The 19,867-nt window shown below is 42.7% G+C and overlaps 1 protein-coding gene across 1 annotated transcript in view; it reads left to right on the top strand.

Moving 5' to 3' along the window:
• The first annotated feature begins 931 nt into the window (after window positions 1-931).
• The window catches only part of PIGF (phosphatidylinositol glycan anchor biosynthesis class F), a 34,929-nt gene continuing 15,993 nt past the window's right edge, over window positions 932-19,867 (top strand). Inside the window, exons 1-4 of the mRNA XM_056852499.1 lie at window positions 932-1,182; window positions 3,477-3,568; window positions 5,377-5,493; window positions 13,747-13,855. Of these exons, the coding sequence (XP_056708477.1) occupies window positions 955-1,182; window positions 3,477-3,568; window positions 5,377-5,493; window positions 13,747-13,855 (546 nt within the window). The 5' untranslated portion in view covers window positions 932-954. The remainder of the gene's footprint in view (window positions 1,183-3,476; window positions 3,569-5,376; window positions 5,494-13,746; window positions 13,856-19,867) is intronic.

Genomic DNA, 19,867 nt, shown 5'->3' with positions numbered 1-19,867 from the left:
TTAAGTCTATATAGGACTGGCTCCTTAAGCTGCAGTCCTAAACTCACTGTAAAGTCATTGAACATTGTTATGCTGAGAGGGTGTGACTATATGATGCCAGTGTTACTACATTAAAGTGTAAAGCAAGTCAGCCACCTTTCCTGCCATGCTTTGCTAGGCCTGTTCTGTGCACTTCCTCCTTCCAGTGGCTGCAGGTCCTCCGGTTCTGGCTACCATATTTCACTGTAGTACTGTTGAAATAACGCTATTATAGAGAAGTGTCTCTGTGGGCAGCTGATGCGAACCAGAAAAAGACATAGGATGAATGGCGATGGTGTGGAAGTAGATGGGGTAGAGGCTGCACTTTGTGACTGAAGAGGCTCAGCAGGCCTGTCATGGTTGTTTTTGATGTAATTGATTTTATTTGGACTGGTCTTCATCTGTTAAGGTTGTATGGCCTTTTGCTATGAAGCAGTTCCATATTTCAGAAGATGAGAAGGAAAAATGGAAAGGTGTAGTTTGAATTATTTGGTATTCCTTGTCTTGCAAAAATGGACAAGGCCAAAACAACAGTAGGCTTTTTATTGTCTTGTCTGGTATCAAATCTAATAAGCTACTTCCACAAGCTCTAAAGTAAAAACTTTGGTCTCACGCTGGAACTTATGGGATCATTCTCTAAAATTCAAGAAAAGCTTTATTGTGTCTGACCAGTTGGTCAGATCCTTTCTCCAACAGTCATCCTTTCTTGTGATCAGGTCTCACTGAAGTCCCAAATAAGTGCGCGTACAATTGCAGTCTCTGCTTTAGAGTTGTAGTGCTGAAGGTGGCATTGTTTTAAACTTGTGTATCAGTTTAGACATTCATACTGTCATTGTTCCAAAGTGTTTTATAAGAAGAGTATTGCTCCTCTGTATGCATAAGTATATAAATATAATAATCTGCTTCTCAACAGGTGGAAGCTGAAGAAAGAACACCATGAGACATACAGAAATAAAGAGGCTGCTTTCTGCCAACGCTGTCTGTGTAGTTTCCATTATTTTAACAACTCTCATTCCCTCGCTGTTTATGAAGAACTTCTCGATCTTGGGAACACACCTGACATGGTTGTGCATCTGTTCGGCAAGTGTTGGTACGATCAACGTAATTTTGTATCTTATCCTTAAACCAAATCCATCTATGAAAAGAAGCTCTGTTGCCCACAAGGTAAGGCTAAATCCTGCTTTAAATTAATTTTTGGTATGATATGGACCTTAGAATGAAATGTGATGGGGTATCTCTAGGGTTTGGGGGAAAGTGATAAAAGGTCCCCCTGGTGTGATGCTGGCACTTCTGCATTGTGCTGGAAGTGACATCATCATATGTGGCCACCAATCTTCCCTTTTTGGCCAGCCTGCTTCTGCCTGTCAAACAGCTGAGTGTTGGTGGGCAGTGGCAGGTATCCCTGGGAACCCTAGGTATTACCCAGCTGAAAGTCTAGTACTACCATTAGCACCTTGTTGCAGGCTTTATGTACCTGAAACAGGAGATTTGAAGCACAGATAGCTAAACTCCTTTGAGGGGGGCTCCCTGGTAGCTTCAAGTATGTTATATAGTCCTAAAGCTGTAGTGCTACTGTGTGGTTCTCCAGCCATCCCAGAGCAGTGCTACACATTCTCCAGCCATCATCAGGTTTGAGGCTGGCTGTCCTAAGTCTTCCTTCAGCAGCATGGGCATGTAAAGGAGACTTCTGGGGGCAATTGGGGTCATGAGATAAGCACTTCAAAATGTGTCTCCTTCAGCCCAATTTCTCTTCCTTCCTAGGCCAAGGGGGAGTAAGCAGTTGCCCTTACGCCTGATGGCCACCCATCCTGTGTCTGCAGGCTGGAGTCTGCATTTTGCCTAAATTCAGCAGCAGCAGGAAGGAAGCTTGCATGTGCAGTCATTCTGTCCACCTCTATTGTGGAGGGGGGGGGGCAATACTTACCTGCGTACTTGGGATTTTCCCAAGTATGCAGAAATCTCCTTGGCCCTGTTTGGCAGCCTTGTTGGTCAGCATGAGCTGCACACTTTGCTATGAGAAGGAACAAACTTGAGGCCTGCAGTGAATTGCCAGGGACAGTGATAATTTGGAGATTACCTCCTCCGCCCCAAAGATCTCTCCCTCCAGAATTTTGTTTTATGATCTCTCAGAAGTTTGAGCAGGCTAGTCCCCTTCTCTCCTTTAAAAGGTAAAGGTAGTCCGCTGTGCAGGCACTGGATCATTACTGACCCATGTGGTGATGTCACATCATGATGTTTGCTAGGCAGACTGTGTTTACAGGGTGGTTTGCCATTGCCTTCCCTAGTTGTCTAGACTTTACCCCCAGCAAGCTGGGTACTCATTTTACTGACCTTGGAACGATGGAAGGCTGAGTCAACCTTGAGCTGGCTACCTGAAACTGACTTCCGTCGGGCTCAAACTCAGATCGTGAGCAGAGCTTTTGACTGCAGAACTGCAGCTTCCCACTCTGCGCCTTTTCCCATTTAACTAACTCTCAAATGCTCTCAAGGTGTTCCTGGGGCATACTCAAACTTCATTAGGCTGTTTTTTTGGGAGGAGTCCTTTTACTTTTGGATAATTTTCAATGTCATATTTTTTTGGATAGCTGGGGAGTCTCCTGATGATGGAGAGACCCTTACCGTGTTGGCGGGTCACCTGGTTCAGCTCCTTCTGTCATCCATGCAGGGGCTAGCCTCTTTATTCTTTAGAGATAGTGATGATGTTACTCAGAGCATCTCAAGCCTTTAAAGAGCATTTAAAGAATATTATGTAAGTTATCTTAGTAATACTTATGTAAGATAGACCAGATGGGTTGGCAAGGCTTAGAGAATAGTGACTCGTCTTCTATTTTCTAATGAGCTCACTATTGAAATCAGATTTCAGTCATAGATTTCTGGGCTCATCCTCTTAACCACTACCTTATGCAATCATACTTTCCCCTATAATTTTGTCATACAAAGAACAGGATTTCTCTTTCTTGAAATGGCAAGTGATGATGTGTCAGCTTTTTACTCAAAAAACGGATGAATAGTAGTCAAGGTCATTGCTCTCTGGAGTAGGATGCAGGGGTGACATTCAGCAGAGCAAGCTTTGCTTTCATAAGGTCACATGTTTAGTTCCTTCCACTCCCCCCCTTGTTAAAACATCTTGATGCAGTTAAGAGGGAAGTTTTATTGACTTTAATGGGAAGCGTATGAATGTGCTTACACTTGTCCAGATTAAACCTATGGAACTTTAAAAGTTGTCAGCTCTGACTGCACCATGCTCCTTATTACAGTAAGGTGCATGGCTGTGCCACCAAATGCTCCTGAGCTACTCAGTTGGCTCTGAGGGTGATAACTCATCTGAGCTGTCCTTGGTTCCATCTTTGCCAGTACCCACATAATGGAATGTTAACAGAATTTTTTTTTTTTATAAATTATATCAGAGGGCTTCTACCCTCTTGTTAATGTAAAAACTTTTTTCTTCTATTTAAAAGGTGGCAAAGTTTATAAGATCCTCTGTGTACTTCTTCGCATCTTGTATCTTATTTCATGGGATCATTGTTCTTTATGGAGCACCATTAATTGAGTAAGTGTCTAAAAATGTCGCTTGAATCATCAAACATAGATCTCACTGTTCTGTCTAACGATTTGCATTCCCTGTATTTAAATTCGTGATCCTGTACTCACTTGAAAGTAAATCCTGGTGAGCTGTGATCTTCGCTGAGGTGGCAAACATTTGTCTGGAGCGCACATAATTATATGTTATTCCATTTTATAAAGGAGTCCTGCTGCATAGAAAATTAACATATTTAGGAAAGGCCTGGCTAGAATCCCTCTCCTTGCCACATTTCTGTGGGGAGAATTTTTGGTATTGAGGAGGAGTTGGCCATTCGGTTCCTCTGCCAGCAGTCGGATGTTGTTCAGCCTGTGCACAGGTTTACTATCTCAGTGAGAACTGTAGGATTTACTTCTGAGCAAACATGCTTAGAATTGGGCTTTTAATGAAACTTGTTTAAAATGGTGAGCTATAATGAAGTACCCTAAATCAGTGATTTACTGTGGAATAATAAAATAATTTGGAGAAACTGGCATTGCTTGGTCGGCTGTTCCCCTGCGTGGGTGCAGTGCTGAATTAGCAGAGTGCTCTGCGGCAGAAGGCTGCAGAGACCAGAAGTTCTGTCCTTCTACAAATACTTACTCCTTTCCAAGGGCAACATTTAAAGCTGGAAAACTGTTGTTGGAAGTACGTGAAACGATTTTTTATTTGTATAAACCTATTTGAATAAAGAAAAAAGAGAAAGGAGGAAGAATTGATATACAGAGCACCTTTATTGATATAGTTAATGAGCGAAGCCATTCTTTAATGAAATACAACGTAGAAAAAAATTAGGAACAGAGTTGAAATCATTTGGTATATGAAGGTAAGGCAATTAGCATTGCAGTCATAAGTGGAGTTACACCCTTCTAAGCTTCACTGGATTTCGCAGGGTATAATTCTGCGTAATATTGGACTTGGAAACAGTTATAACCTACGAGATGGTGTTAGCCCAAACATTGACAATCTCTGTCAGGATAAATAACCTTTCATTGATATATCAGAGTTTTGACCTCTAGGAATTTTTTATTCAAATCCAGTTCTTTTCAGAATGGTTGCATCTTCTATGCCATTTTTTACCCTTATTAACTAGGAAATTTTCTCTATCTTGAATAGGTCCTGTAATTCTCTTTAGGCTTCCAGTGAAATAGTTTTGGAAGTTGGGAATATAAATGAATAGATCTGTGGGTTAAAAAAGTCTATGCAAGAATTGTTCCTGCAACCAATTTAATATCTCACTATTCCTCTTCCTTTAATGTTGCCTACTGTGCTTCTCTTTCCCCTCTACTGTAGAAGTACAGGAAGTGTAATGACACCTTGTAGTTTGCTTTCTGTTGGGTTTGCTGAGATGATCCTGCAGAGGTGAGGCAGGTGACAACCAAAGACACGGCTTTTTCCCCCCAGCAGTGGTGTGATGCCTTTGGAATGGCCTCCCCACTTGAGACTCGCCTGGTGCCTACTTTACTGTCCTTTAGGCACCAGGCAAAAACATTAATTTTTACAAAGGATTTTAACTGTGGGATTCTACTATTTTTAACAGTTTAGCATATGGGGGTAAACTCCTGACCTGACGACTCCTTTATGGATATCATGCTAGGCTGCTGAATGTTGTTTGTATGCCCTGTCTTTACTGTATGGCTTGTTTTAATACTGATAATTCATATGTTGTTGCTTTTATGATTTTACTGGATTGTTTTTACCTTGAGAGCGGCCTCCAGAGGTTCTCTGGAGAGGCAGCATACACATTTTCTAAAGAAATCAGTAGCTTGATTTTTTGTTGCTGCTTCCCTTCCTTTCAGATCAGTACTTGAGACCTTCTTATTTGCAGTTCTCCTTTCTACATTCACTACTCTGCACTGCTTGTGTCTGCTGGGGCCAAATTTTCAAGTGTGGCTGCGAGTGTTCAGTAAAAATGGGTAAGTTGTGTGCCAATTTCTAGCTCTACAACAGCCTAGGGACAGTTGAAATGAGTTATATTTAAGGAACTGTACTAAATCCAATTTCATACAAAAATTTAAAATGATCAGAATGCAATGAACATCATAGTTATTGTGCAATATAGTATAATGGTAACTTTCTGATAGAAGAACCGACTTCTTTTGGCCCAAAAGATGATGCCCTACCTTGACATGGGTGATCTGGCCACATGGATCCATGCTATAGTTACCTTGAGGCTAGAGTATTATAATGCACTGTATTTGAGGTCCGTCCTTGAAGATAACTCAGAAATTCCAGTTGGTGCAGAACCCCACAGCTGAGTTATTGTTGGGCTGTAGGTAGAACATACATGTCACACCCATTCTTCAGACACTGCACTGGTTACTGATCAGTTACCAGGTTCAATTCAAGGGTCTTCGATCAGCATATGTGCATGACTGCCTCTCCTGTTATGCTCTGCTGTGACCGTTTCACTCGTCTGGGCAAAGCCTTCTAAAGGTGCTCCCCAGCTAATAAGCAAGATTGGCAGCTGCCCACTCATATGCATTCTGAGTGGTGGCTCCCAACTTGTGGAATGGCCAGCCTGGGGAGATCAGGAAGCCCCCCTACACACACACACACCTGCCATTCTGCAGAATGTGCAAAACACATTCAGAAGGGCATTTTAAAAGAGAGTAGAATTGTAGAATGGAACGGTCCAGGAGGGCTCCTTCTAATGGAATAGGATCGTAGTCCATTGCAGTGATTACTATAGGTATTACCTGTTTTTACTGCATTGTAATCCTCTTTCTGTACTGTTTACAGTATACCTTGACTTAGATAGTTTGTTTGCATTGTTCTCTTATTTCGGTAATCCTATTCAAAGTACATTGTTAGTTGGTTGTTTTATACTGTCTGATTGAACTGTAGTCAGCCTAGAGTCTTAGCAAGAAAGGTGGACTATAAATAGAGTAAATAATAATAATAGGACCACATGCAAGGTATTTAGGATGGACTGTAAGCTTGCCAATGCTATCTTAGAAACACTTTGCTGGGAATAAGTGCCATTGAATAAAATGGAGTTTACTCCTGAGTAGACCTCTTTAGGATTGCTGTGTCCCCTTTTAATGGCGACTGTGCAGTTGAGTGAAATGCGTTAAGTTTTTTGATGCAGTATTTTGTAATCCTCCATGTGAAATGTCTAGCATCACATGCATTGCCTGGAATATGCTGAACAACTCTGAACACTCTGTTTTTTCAGCAAAAATATGACATTTATTTGAAATGTCAAATCTATAGTACTGAAATTATTCAGCAAAATGACATATTGGATTTACCCAGTGGGGGATGGATGGAAAGAGAGGGCACCACCATCTTAAGCTAAAAGATTTCTGTAAAAAGAATATGGGGGTAAATTGAAGAAATAATGCTTTGGGCATTTGATATTTGGGGTTCAAACCCCACTTCTACCTTATATTTGGGGGGCTTGAGGGCAACTTGCTTATGTCTCAGCCACAGTACTTCACATCTTGTTAAATGCCCTCACTCGGACATCAGAAAATCTCGGTGCTATTATATGCAGATGATATGGCTTTAATCTCCCTTACTAAAGTTGGCTTGAGAAGGTTGCTGCAACAACTGGGAATGTACTGCAAGGAAGAGGCTCTTAATATTAATTACAAGAAGACAAAAGTGATGGTCTTCAGGGAAAAGCCCAAAATATCATCTTGGAGTATACTTGGCTACCCATTCAAGCAGTGTAGCTCCTTTAAGTACCTCGGAGTCACATTTAAGAAGATCCTAAATTGGAATGTGCACCTAGCAACAGCTAGGGCCTCTGCATTAAGGATAGTGGGGTCCATTTTACGTTTTTTCTACACTAAAGGGAGGTTTCTTTATAGACCCCGTCCTAAAACTATACAAAAGCAAGGTCATACCACACCTCCTTTATGGAGTGAAAGTATGGGGTTGGAAAGATGGTATTCTTATCAGATTCTTATCAGGTGACCTAAACACCTGTCCTAGAGCCGAGAAACTAGTATTTTTGTTAAAAGATACAAATGGGTTTGTCTCTTATAAGACTGCCCTGTATGCTCTGGCAGCAAAGAAAATAAGGGCCAATATGGCTGCTAAGGGAGTAGATCCTTCAAGTTGATTTTAATGGTCGCTAGGTCCCATTGTCGGATTGGGACACCACCACAATTTTTAGCTATTATTTTGTTTTGTATGCATCGTTTTGTATGCATTCTTTCGAAGCAGCCACTTGCCTTGGAGAGAACCTGCTGGGGGGTCTGACTCCAAACACTCCCTGCCCCCAAATCCAGCCCCCTCTCCCCCTGCCTTTCCTTGACTCACAATCCCCCCACCCAAGACCCATCCAGTCTCTCCCCTCCTCCCTCCCACCCACCCTGCAAATCTGGATCCCTCGAGAGACCTCTGCAATGCAGGGAAGGGGCTGCATCTCCCCCACCCCAGCCTTCTGCAGAGAGGAAGGAGGAAAGAGGAGAGCCAGATGGAGAAGCCCCCCCCACCCCCAGGCTTTTCGGTGTTTGTGTGTGTGGGGGGGTGTCTTTCCTCTCCCAGATTGGGGCCAGCCTCTGACCTCCCTTGCATTTCCCTTCCCCCCCCCGCCATCTTTCCCACCCTCGAGTCCCCCCCAACCCATCCTCAGGATCCCCCTTGACTCACTTGGGAGGAGCTGCTGCTGCTTTTCCACGCGTCAGAACAACAAAGGCCGCGTCCCCACGCGCGGGCTCTGGGTAAGAAGGAAGTGGCCTCTCTAGGGTTTCAGACTCGCTGGCCTTCATTCCGGGAGGTGGGGCTGAGACAGCCAATCGAGGCGACCCTCCGCCCAAGTGTCGCCCCTTCGGTCAGGGATGCAAAGCACAGGCGCAGCTCCCACGCGCCCCCTTTTCTCTCTCTGCAAAATGGGCTGGGGGGCCGTATTAAACCGGCCCAGGGGCCGCAATTGGCCCCCGGGCCGGACTTTGGACATGACTGCAGTATGTTATTAATCTAATATTTTATTATGTACCATATTTTTTGCTCCATAAGACGCACTTTTTTTCTCAAAAGTGAGGGGAAATGTCTGTGCATCTTATGGAGCGAATGTGTGTGAATCCGGCCCCCGGGGAGAAGGGCAAAGCTGCCGAGAGGCCCTGGGAGCCACGGCTGACCCCTGGCCGCGGCAGCCCAGCGCAGAGCCGGCGCGCCCCGGGAGCCGGCTAGGAAGCCGCCAGCCAGCTGGGGGGCGGGAGACCCCTCCCAGCAGCCGCCCAGCGCAGCGGGAGCCGGGCGCGGAGCCCACGCGCTCCTGGAGCCGGCTAGAAAGCCGCCAGCCAGCTAGGCGGGCGGCCCTGTCAAGAAGTTGAGGTCCCTCCATTTCTTGGATTGTTTTATTTTGAGTTCAGGCCTAGAAGCCTGAGAATTCTGTGTTGTTGGGATTTTAGACCAACAAAATAAGTTTCCTTTTGAAAACTGCTTCTGTAGAGGGAATAAGGTAAGCCTCAGCTGGTGCTCGTTAAAGCCTTCTCTCCCCTTTCTGGAATGCAAGGCCGTGCATTGCCATAGTAACAAATCGGTCAGCCATCATGACAATGTCCAGGTTCAGGTAGTTCTGTAAGCTTCCTCACCTGAATACCTCTTAGTGAGTCAGCATTTCTGACCAAGCGATTAATTACCAGCTAATTGCTTTCGTTTTCTCAATTGGCTTCTATGAGCTCATCCTTTTGAGAAAACGGATATAAGGACAAACCAGCTCTAAGCAGACTATGCATGCTTTGGGGTACAGCAGGAGAGCTGTGCTGGCAGCATCACAACCCATTTGTTTTTGGCCCTTGAGGGGGAAACTCTGGTCAAGCTGACCTGCTTGGAGAAACCTTTTGGACAACCTTTTGAAACTCTTGAATGCTGGAAGCATCTTTGGAACTTGGTAACTATAAATCTGATGCAAAAAACCTTTGCCAATCCTTTTGAACTAAAAAGGCTTTTGAATGTATTAGTTAGCTATGCTAAATAGTTTATTATTTTCTTGCTTAACACTTCATGACTTTTTCTTTCCTGTAAACTAGCATAATTCTGATAAATACATTGTTAGCCTTTAAATGGACTATGTCTTTTGATTTTGGGATTCCAAGCCTAAATTCTAAGTGCCTTGTTTTGAGTGTAAAAACCACCTACCAAAATAACCTAAGACCGTTTTGGGAGTGTAATCTTTCCCTGGCAGGCCTCTACCTTGCAGGGAAAGTGTTACACTTAACCTTTGGAGCTTGGCTGGAGGTACCCTGGACTCCTTGTCTGGAGGCTCACCCTTTGGACCCCAGGGTTGGTGGCAGCTACTGATTAAACTTGGGGTGAAAGCCTGGAGTTTAATGTTTTGTCCCTTTTGGGAAACTTTTGACTAAACCAAAGCAGCTCCAGCTGGTAGAGGCTGGTTGGAGCTCTTTGACAGGCCCCTCCCAGCCGCCCAGCCCATGGCAGCGGGGCACGGAGCGCCGTCCGCGTGCTCAGGTATTCAGGGCGCTTCCCCAGGCGTAACGTCCCCCCCCCCCCGTGCAGACGGGGCATTCGGGCACCAGCCGCCGCACAAGTCCCCAGGGCGGGTGCCCCTCTTGGGGGGCAGGGAGTCCGGCCAACCCCTTTCAGACCCCAGGGTCCCAAGCTGCTTCCCAGGGCAGAGATGCAGAGGCAGAATATATTTTTTCTTGTTTTCCTCCTCTAAAAACGAGGTGCGTCTTATGGAGCGAAAAATACGGTATTTGTGGTATCCTTGATATGTTTGTAATGGCCTATGGCTAAATGCAAATAAAACCATTCATATTCATTCATTCATCAGTTTAGAATCTATTCAAAATTACTTTCTCAGGCATATTTTAGCTCTCCCCAAGAGGACTCCCGCTGCCCTGATGAGGGCCGAAACAGGTCTTCCCCCGCTCAGGGCGCGTGGATACCTAGCGGTATTAAAACTATGGGGAAAAATCAGAACAGCTAGAGCAAAATTGTTTAGCACTCAATTATTTAATATCATGCTATCGAAAGATCCACTACGCCTTGCCTTCTTAAATAAGATATTATTTCAGTTTTCAATTCCAGATGACCTTTTAGGGCTATCAGCAGATTATTCCCAATTTAAATACTGGGTCTGCAAATTCGATGCCCTGATGGACAGATTTTGAAATGGGAACTGCTCCTTGGTTTAAACTTTTCAAAACTGACCATTTTAGAGCTTCTTTTTTAGCCAATATAGCAAATCCAAAGCTTAGAGCAGCCTTTACGTCCCTATGGTTTCAAACAATGCCAACGGCTGTATTGACCGGGAATTATTGCCGAATTCCAAATTCCAGGTTCTTTTTGCATCTGTGGAACATCAGCTCTGGAGGACTTATACCACTGCTTATTTGAATGCCCTCAATATGGGGAACCCAGAGCTAAATTTCTTGTCGGGTTGGTTTCTGGTCTAAACACTTGTCCTAGTGCTGAGAAATTGGTATTTTTGTTAAAAGACACCGATGGGTGTGTTTCTTACAGGTTTTCCCTGTATGCTCTGGTGACAAAGAAAATAAGGTCCAATATGGTTGCTAAGAGAACTGATCCTCCAAGTTGATTTTAATGGTTGCAAGGTCCCATTGGCTGGTTGGGACATCACTGCAATTTTTAGTTATTATTAGTTATTATTTCTCTGTATGCATCAATTTAGCATAGTTTTATTATGTATATTTATTATCAACCCAGCATTTTATCAACCTCGTATTTCCTTTTATTACATATCTGTGGTATCCTTGACAGGTTTGTAATGGCCTATGGCTATATGCAAATAAAACCATTCATCTTGTTAAATGGATGTTAAAATAGCAGGTGTTGGGGGTCAAGGAGATGTTTGGGGGCTCGGACCCAGCCTTTTCCTTCTCCATTTGGAGGGGGGGCAATATCTTTCAGTGTCTATGCAGTATTTCTAGTGGGCACCACAATGCAAACTCCATAAGTATTAGCATCCGGTGCTAAATAATTACTCAGCAAGACTCCCGTCTCCTGTAGTTCTGCCTGCAAGGGACAAGATGCCTAAGCTGGCTGCTCCTGGATTTTGTAATCTGGCACCTCTCATTGTAGCCAGTGTCTCTGAGCTAATGACCGGCTGTCACAAGCCTATCGTGGGGGAAGAACCGCTGTGGAGAGATTGTCAGGGCTAATGGAGCCAGGAAAAAGCACTTTGAAAGACCGTTCCAGTGTTGTTCAGTCATCGTTGGCTAAAATAGCAGCTGAAATGAAAGGCCCTGGTTGCTTCTACAGACAATTGGTGATTTTGTTACTGCTGCGATTTGAATCCTTCTTCCTCAGTCTCCCCTCCAGCCCCCAGGCTAGGTGCTTATGTTGCATTTCCTAGACTGTGTCAGTTGCATCACTGACAGTGATTATACTTGTGAGAATTGGAGTGGATATTAACACTGTAAATGGCCCTGCTTCTCTTTGAATTGCAGCGTTTTGGTTCCTTTCCCCCCCCCCCTTCCTTGTGGAGTTTTTGGAGGGGTCTTTTTCTTTGTGTTATTACAGCTTTTCTCCCATTCTAAGGAGATAGCCCTGTGTCTGGGCTACATCACTTCAAGCAGCAGGTGGGGCCTCCTTCCATGCAAAATAATTTCTTACGCATACAGAATAAGCATGGTAGGCTCCCCGCATCTGCAGTATGAGGGCCATAATACTAGCCTACCATGCAGAGCTGTTGTAAGGTTTACCAGAAATGTAACATGTTATATAATAGTATTCCTGCTTCATCATCTATATATCTAATTCTCTAGTCTGCTTCCTGCCTGCGGATACTTAAATACGCAAATAGGGGGCAGACTGACCCCCAACAGGATTTTCTGTAGATTCAGGGGATCTCTTGGGTCTGCAGAAAAAGCTGGAACTTAAAACAACAACAACATGGGGGGTTTAAATCCCCCAAAACTGAAGAAAGAATTCTCTGTGCATGTGCAGAGAATGCACCTATTGTTGATGACTGCCAGTGTCTCCCCCCCCCCCTGCCCAGGCATGTTATCTCTGCAGACACAAATTCAAAGTTTTGAGAACTGCAAAACGAAGCATCTGTGATATCTTCTAGATAGAAAAATTGCCCAAAATAATCTTACAGAAACCTCTGGAAGGGCATGACATGATGAATGAATGGGATTAATTTACCAACATGTAAGCATTGCATGAATATGCAGCCTCATGCTACATAATTAAAAACTAATCTTTATTTCATGATGAATAACCTTTGGACTATAATGTATCTTAAATAGAAAACTATTTAAACTATCTTTATATAGATTTTTCCTCAAACATTTTATTTTTAAAAATCTAATTTAAATAAGAAAAATGTTTTAAATTTATATTCATCCACCTTGCCTTCCAGTGATTCCTAGCATCTTCTGTCCTATATACGGAAATGCATTTTGTCAGTGCACAAGTAAACTGCAGGGACTTAAGCATTTCTTGAGTAGTAATATCTGACAAGTAGGCTACAACTGAAAAAAAAACATGGAGTAAGGATTATTTTTCTTTTCAGTGTGCATCAGTTCGTACTTACCACCTGGAGTATCATCTGCCACTTTCTAGCCCACTCCCTGTGTTATGAAAGCCTTCTGTAACTCCTCACAATCTGCTGTAGATTTAGATTTTTGTATCCTTTGTGTATTTTCCTATCTTGAAACTTATTTCAACTCAATCCTCTGGGTACATTGCTGCCACCCTCCCTCCCTGTTATAAAAGTGGACCACATGTAAAAGTTGTTCTCTAATTTCCAGTTCTGCTATGCTGAAAGTGGACTAGTTACTGATGCATCTACTGAACTAATGAAAACTTTTAGAAAGAGTTTACTTAGTGGGAATTATTGCTGTGTCCTAAAAGCTAAAGCAAAGATTATGTGGAAGAGTCCCACAAGTTAAGTTGGTCTGGGTTTTGTTACTGATTGTGTAGTATATTGACTTATGGATTGTGATTTTTAAGTGAATCTTGTCTGGAAGCTGCTTCAGAACCATACAGCTGAGAGGTGGGATAGAAATTTATAGCTTGAATGTGTAGCTTTTTAAATTTTTATGACATTTTTCAGCCTGATGTTTGTTTAGTCAGAAGTAAGTTTCATTTAATTCATTTGGACTTTATCCTGAGTAAATGTGCATTATATCTTTGAATGGATTGGTGGGGGAGATGATTCTAAAGTTGGGGATGAGTGCATTGCTTAAGGTTACTGAAAATGTGAAGCAATTTTTTTCCAGGGCTATGTCCATCTGGGATAACAATCTGCAGATCACAACAATGTGCAGCGTGGTGGGAGCATGGCTTGGAGCATTTCCTATTCCCCTGGATTGGGATCGACCATGGCAGGTTAGTTTCTTGCCCTAATACAGATGAACAGAAGAATTGCTTTGTTTGGTTCAGACCAAGGTACACCTGATCTACCATTGTGCTGCCAGTAGCAGCTACCCAGATCCATCTGGTGAATGGATAAGGAGAGCATGAAGGTGAAGCACCGTTATAGTATTTTGTCCCCAGCACCTGATATTCAGAGGAACGCAACCTCTGAACATGGAGACTTTAGATATTGTGGCCTTTGGTAGATCTGTCATTGTAGAATTTGTCTAATCCATTTTAAAGCCACCTGGATGATTGATTGTTGCCACATCTTGCAACAGTATATTCAGCTGTTGAAATACTGTGTTTGCAAACAGAGAAGAGAGATTTTTCAGGAGCCTTGTGGTGAAGGCATATTTAAGATATTGTGAATACATACATTTAAGATATCTGAATATCTTTTTCCATTTTGAAATTGCTGCGTATTGATGGACCTTTATCTCTCTTTTTTTAAGATGATCTGATATTTTGCGTTTGTCCATTATGTGTCTAAAATAGATCTGAATAAAGCTAATATTTGTTTTGTCAATTGAAAGGCAATGGAATATTGGGTGAGGGAAAGTGATTTCCTCCAGTCAGGTAACAGAGGAATGTGGCTTGTGTGGTGGTCAGCTTTCTTCTGCATTCCAGCAGTACAAACGTGCAACTACATTTCTTATTTATGGTGCAGAATTTCCATTCCTAGAGGTTGGTGCTGGTCCAGTCAGCTCAGCTCCACTGATGTCGTGGGAGGCCATGTACTCTTATGCCACCTAGAATGTGGCCTGTGGTGTTCACAGCTCCCTTCCATTAAAGTACTTAACAAAATGCATTTGAGCATGGCTACTGGCTCCAAATTGATCTGCCAGGGTGGCATAGCCAGGCTCTGCATCAAAAACCTAGCTTGCAATTTCGAACAGAGCTCTGGCAAACTTTGGCCTTTGGCTGCATATAAAAAAATACGAAGCTTGCAGGAAAGCTATACATTCAGCTGCCTGAGCTGCTGTTGGCAGCTGATGCCATTTCAGACTGTGTGTAATCATTTGGTCGTTAGAGATCCTTTTGATTTTAAAACTAATTGGGGGAGGAGGGAGATTGATTTTGTTTAATAATGGGAACTGGGTTCAGATGTTCCAGCAGTACATAGTGCCCCGACCACAGGGAAGGGTTTTTTGGCAGTGATCAAACTGCAGCCGGCATCTCTGGACTTGAGTGATGCTGCATTGGAGAACCACTTTGATGTAGCGGTTAGAGTGCTGGACTAGGATCTGGGAGACCCAGCTTCAAATGCGTACATAACTATGAATGCTTTCTGGGTGACTTGGGATCATTTACACTCTTTGTCAGCCTAATCTTCTTCAGAGGGATTGTTATGAGGATAAAATAGGGAAATTTACTCCGCCCTTTCCCCAAGGAGCTCAGGGCTGGTTATAAGGGTAGTAAGTTGATACATTTTAAAAAGAATTTGAATACATCTGAGCCAATTCTCACTTCACCTTTTTGTGTACACACAAGTTCATGTGCTTACATTAATGTGGAGTAGTGGTTAGCATGTCATTCTGTGACTATGGAAACCTGAGTTCAAATCCCCATTCTGCCATAAAGTTCACACGGTAGCCTTGGATGGCTCAGCCTAACCTACCTCACAGAGTTGTTGTGAGGATAAAATGGGGGGAGGAGACCTTGTAAGCCACGCTGAGCTCACTAGCAGAAAGGCCAGATAAAAGTCTAATAAGTTGCACACATACTTCGTGCAATTAATTTAACTGGGTAAATATTCTTCCCCTCTGTACCCGTGCCTTGATCTCTCTCTCTGTTGCCTCCCTTGTGGTGAATTTCAGATTGTCAGCTCCTTGGAGCGAGGATCTTTGAAGCATCATCCTCTAACTTAACTGGCTCTTCCATGGGAAAAAAAGAACCAATTAAGTTGGAGCAAGCTCTTTAGATTGGAGCTCAGTGGAGTGGTAGGATGGGAGTAGGATCCATTCCACAGCTTCCAAGGTTATTTTTTTAAGTGGCATGTGCTCTCCTGTTTTGATGTATCTTGTACTAGAGTGTGTGCCAAACAATACCAAACAATCAATCACTCTGCCCTCGACTGACATAACACTTAGGTGTTCAGAAAGAGCAGGAAGGCAAGGCCTGGCCTAGATAGTAAATGGAAGCCTGGCTGGGTGGGAGAAGGCAAGAGAAGGCAGGCAGGAACACATGGAGTCTCTTTGCAGGGTCCCTGTGAACATTACCCATCAGCATATTAAGAGGCCAGATGATCCCAGCAAACTACAAGACCACCCTTTTAGACAGCCTCAAGGAGAAGCAGGGGAATCTAGAAAGCGGTTTTATCATGCTTTCCCACCATACATGGTATTTGAGCCAGCTTTTTAAAAATCCATCCGATATATAATAAATTAGTCATACATGCATGCAAGCACAAAGTTGATGAGCTGATGTCACTTCAGGGGCCTCTCCCCAGCCCTCAAGATCTTCCTGGCAGTGTGACTCGGGATGTTGTTTCAGGCCCACAGCTGCCATGGGTTGAAAAGTCTCCTTGCTTCTTACCCATCCATGGAATAGGCTGCCAAACTAACCCTTAGCAGCCAGATGTTGTCATTCTCTGTGTGGATGGCGCTGCTTTTCTTGGGCTACTGCCCCTGTAATGCAAAGCTCTACTGCTCTTCTCTCCTCCCCCCCCCCCCGCCAAGTAATTCTCCAGTCCCTGCTGACTGGTTCTTTCACTCTGCACATATATGTGTGTGTGTGTGTGCATATATATATAGATACATGCTTCTGAGCTGACATTCCATAGCTAGATGTTGTCACTCTGGGAAATTACTTTTCTCCTCCAGAGTTATTCAAAGGAGCTAGACTCCAGCAAACGTTAATGGAGCACAATGGCCTGCTGATTGGCCTTCAAATTGACCTCTCTCTAAAACACCCTGATTCCACCGCCTTTACGCACAGTTTTCATCTTTTATTTCTAGTATCCTTTGGAAACGGATGAAATTTGTAATATTTCTGAAGCACTCTGTAAATGGGTATTTATCTCAGTGCTAGATTAAGACAATGCAATATGTGATTCACTGGAGTAGAAAGCATAAACCCTGCTTTTATTGGGAAAGGTAAATTTTTCTACCAGCAATTGACTTTCAGGGCTTGGGAAATATTGATTGGAGAAGTTTTATATTGTTTTATGAACTGAGGCTTCCATAAATATTTGGTCATTTCACCAGGAGAAAAAAACTTATTACAGCATGACTTTGGCGGGGAGACCTTTGGAACCGAGGTTGCATTGGAGTGTTGATAAAGGCAAAAAAGATGATTCCAGGAAAGCAGCTTTAGTTTAATCTGTATTCCTTTGATATAAACAGACTACTTTGTGCCTGAGGGAAATGTATCTCAAGAGCTTCTTCATGGTCCCCTCCTGGAATTTTTTGTCCCAGTGAAGGAAATTACTATTCTTACTTTTATGTAGAAAGTATCACAACAGAAAGCAATAGAACTCATTAGGTAACAGTCTTGGCAGTAGATATGGGCCCTCTCACTGTCTACAATATAAAAGCCAAAATCTTCTCTATTCAATGTAAGATAACTCTGGAGAGATAACTTGGGAGAATATGATGGAATGTGCCTTTTCAGAGTAAGCATGGAGCAAACTTGGTATGTTTCCCCCACCCCTGGAAGTGGTGAAAACTGATGGAGTTTCCTGTGGGAAAAACATCAGTTGTTGTTGTTGGTGGGGGTAACCACATTATTTCCCTACCTCGTGTGTTCTTCACCATTACATATATTACCCGAGTGGTATGGAAAGAAACCACATTCAAAGCGGCAGCCATGCTATTAAGGCAACTCTCAAATAATCCCCCACTAATGAAAACCTATGATTTTATTCAAATTTTCAAGAAGCATATCATCATCCCATTTGTATCCTGATTCCTGCCCTTTTCCCAAGGAGTTCTGAGTGGCATATATAGGTATTCCCTTCCACTTTATCCTCATATCAACCCCATGGGCTAAATTTGACTGTGTGTGTGTGTGTGTATATATATAGATATATGACTAGCCTAAGATCACCCCATGAGCTTTATGACTGAATGGGGCTTGAGTTTCCCTTGTTCAAGTTTAGCACTGTAGCTGCTGCATTACATTGACTCTCTTTACAATGCATTGGGTTTCTACATACGCAAAAATCCTTGCAGAAGTGCTGAAATTATTATTCACTTCTGCTTGAGTTAAATGGAAGTGATTTTATTCCTGCTTTTTCCCTACGTGCCCAAGACCTAATGCAAGTTATTTCTTCTGAAATACTTTCGAAAATAAATAATGGGAACCATCTGTTGAACATTCCATTGCTCTTTGTCTACATTATTTCATTAAAATATATTGAAGCTCTATTGCTTTGCTGCAGTCCTCACACTATTTCTTGTACATTTTCCTATATTCTTGTACATCGCTTACATTTTCCTATATTGTGCATCGCTGGACCCAAGTAATTTGGCAAAGTAGTCCATATGTTATAGTTCCATAATTTAACCTTTTCACCTAAAAGTGATAGATCTTTATTTTTTTTAAAAGCACTGCCAATAAAAGGAGAAAATTAAAGCTTTGGACATTTCTATTTCCTTCAAAGATGCTTCCAAGATGAACAAAAAGAAAAAGGAATAGTTTCTTTCTTCTCTCCTTTGTATGCAAGTCAGGTAACTTTAAGCCATTAACACCCACAAATATGAACAAAACAGCCTGTTTCTTCAGACTCTTAAAAACTGCAACCTTCAGCAAAAATTAGTTCCTGCAGAGATGGCTATTTATGACGCAGTATGAGCTATGAAATTAAAGAGGTAATAACATTAAGTTGGCTGAAAATAGAAATAGTTATCCCCCATAAATATATATTGTACTAAATATCACTTAATATTTTTTCCAAAAATAGATGGTTGGCTAAACTCTTTTTTATAACTTACAGATTTTTGTTCATGCTTTAGGAAATTCCTGTAATTAGGGCACTCTGTTAAAACTGAAAACCATAACATACCTTCTTTAATCAGTAGCCTTTTTTCTTCCTTTGGATCTGTTTCTCCGAGAATTGTACCTCTGTGATTCTTTTAAAAAGCTGTTCATCTTAAAGTATCACACTTAATAATATGGTCCTGAGAGAATATATGATGTTGTCTCACAAGGCAGACTTCTAGGAGTCTGCAGCAGCTAGCTTGTGAGTTACTGGTAGCCCTCCTGCTTCTGTAGCATCGCTTATATGTCCCCTAAAAGATGCAGGGAAAGATTGCAAAAAGAAGAGGAGTTGGTTTTTATTTGCCAGCTTTCTCTACCACTTAAGGAAGAATCAAACAGGTTTACCTTACCTTCCCCTCTCCACAGCAGACACCCTTTGAGGTAGGTAGGGCTGAGAGAGCTCTAAGAGCTGTGACTAGCCCAAGGTCACCCAGCTGGCTTTATGTGTAGGAGTGGGGAAACAAATCCAGTTCACCAGCTTAGCATCTGCCACTCATGTAGAGGAGTGGGGAATCAAACCCGGTTCTCCAGATCAGAGTTCACCACTCCAAACCACTGCTCTTAACCACTACACCACACTGGCTCTCACACCACATCTACTCTGGGCTTTTCCTCCCCTCTGTGTGATTTATCTGATAGCTTCATTTCTTTTGCTATTTCTAGTCCATGTTCTGTTTCTAGGATAGAACAGAATTTAGTGACATGCTGGGTACGAGGAATAACTTGGGATATGATTCATTACTCTCATTAAAGAAAAGGTTAGCACCTCCTGCTTTAGCCCATCTAGCTCATAAAGGTCTACCCAGACTGACAGCCGTTCTTTAGAATCTTAGACAGAGAAGGTGTTTTCCAACACCTGATGGACACCCAAGACCCTTTAACTAAAAATGCCGGGGAATGAATGGCCACCTGCGTGCAAAGCCCTGTACTCTCCCACTGAACCTCCCCTGCTGGATTGTCATGAGGCAAAGGGAAATATTTACGTTCTCTTAAAGCGTGACA

Source organism: Euleptes europaea, chromosome 7 (genome assembly GCF_029931775.1).
Source record: "Euleptes europaea isolate rEulEur1 chromosome 7, rEulEur1.hap1, whole genome shotgun sequence".
Taxonomy (NCBI): Eukaryota; Metazoa; Chordata; class Lepidosauria; order Squamata; family Sphaerodactylidae; genus Euleptes; species Euleptes europaea.
Note: the sequence above shows the minus strand (reverse complement) of the source record. Positions and strands in the feature narration are given on the sequence as shown.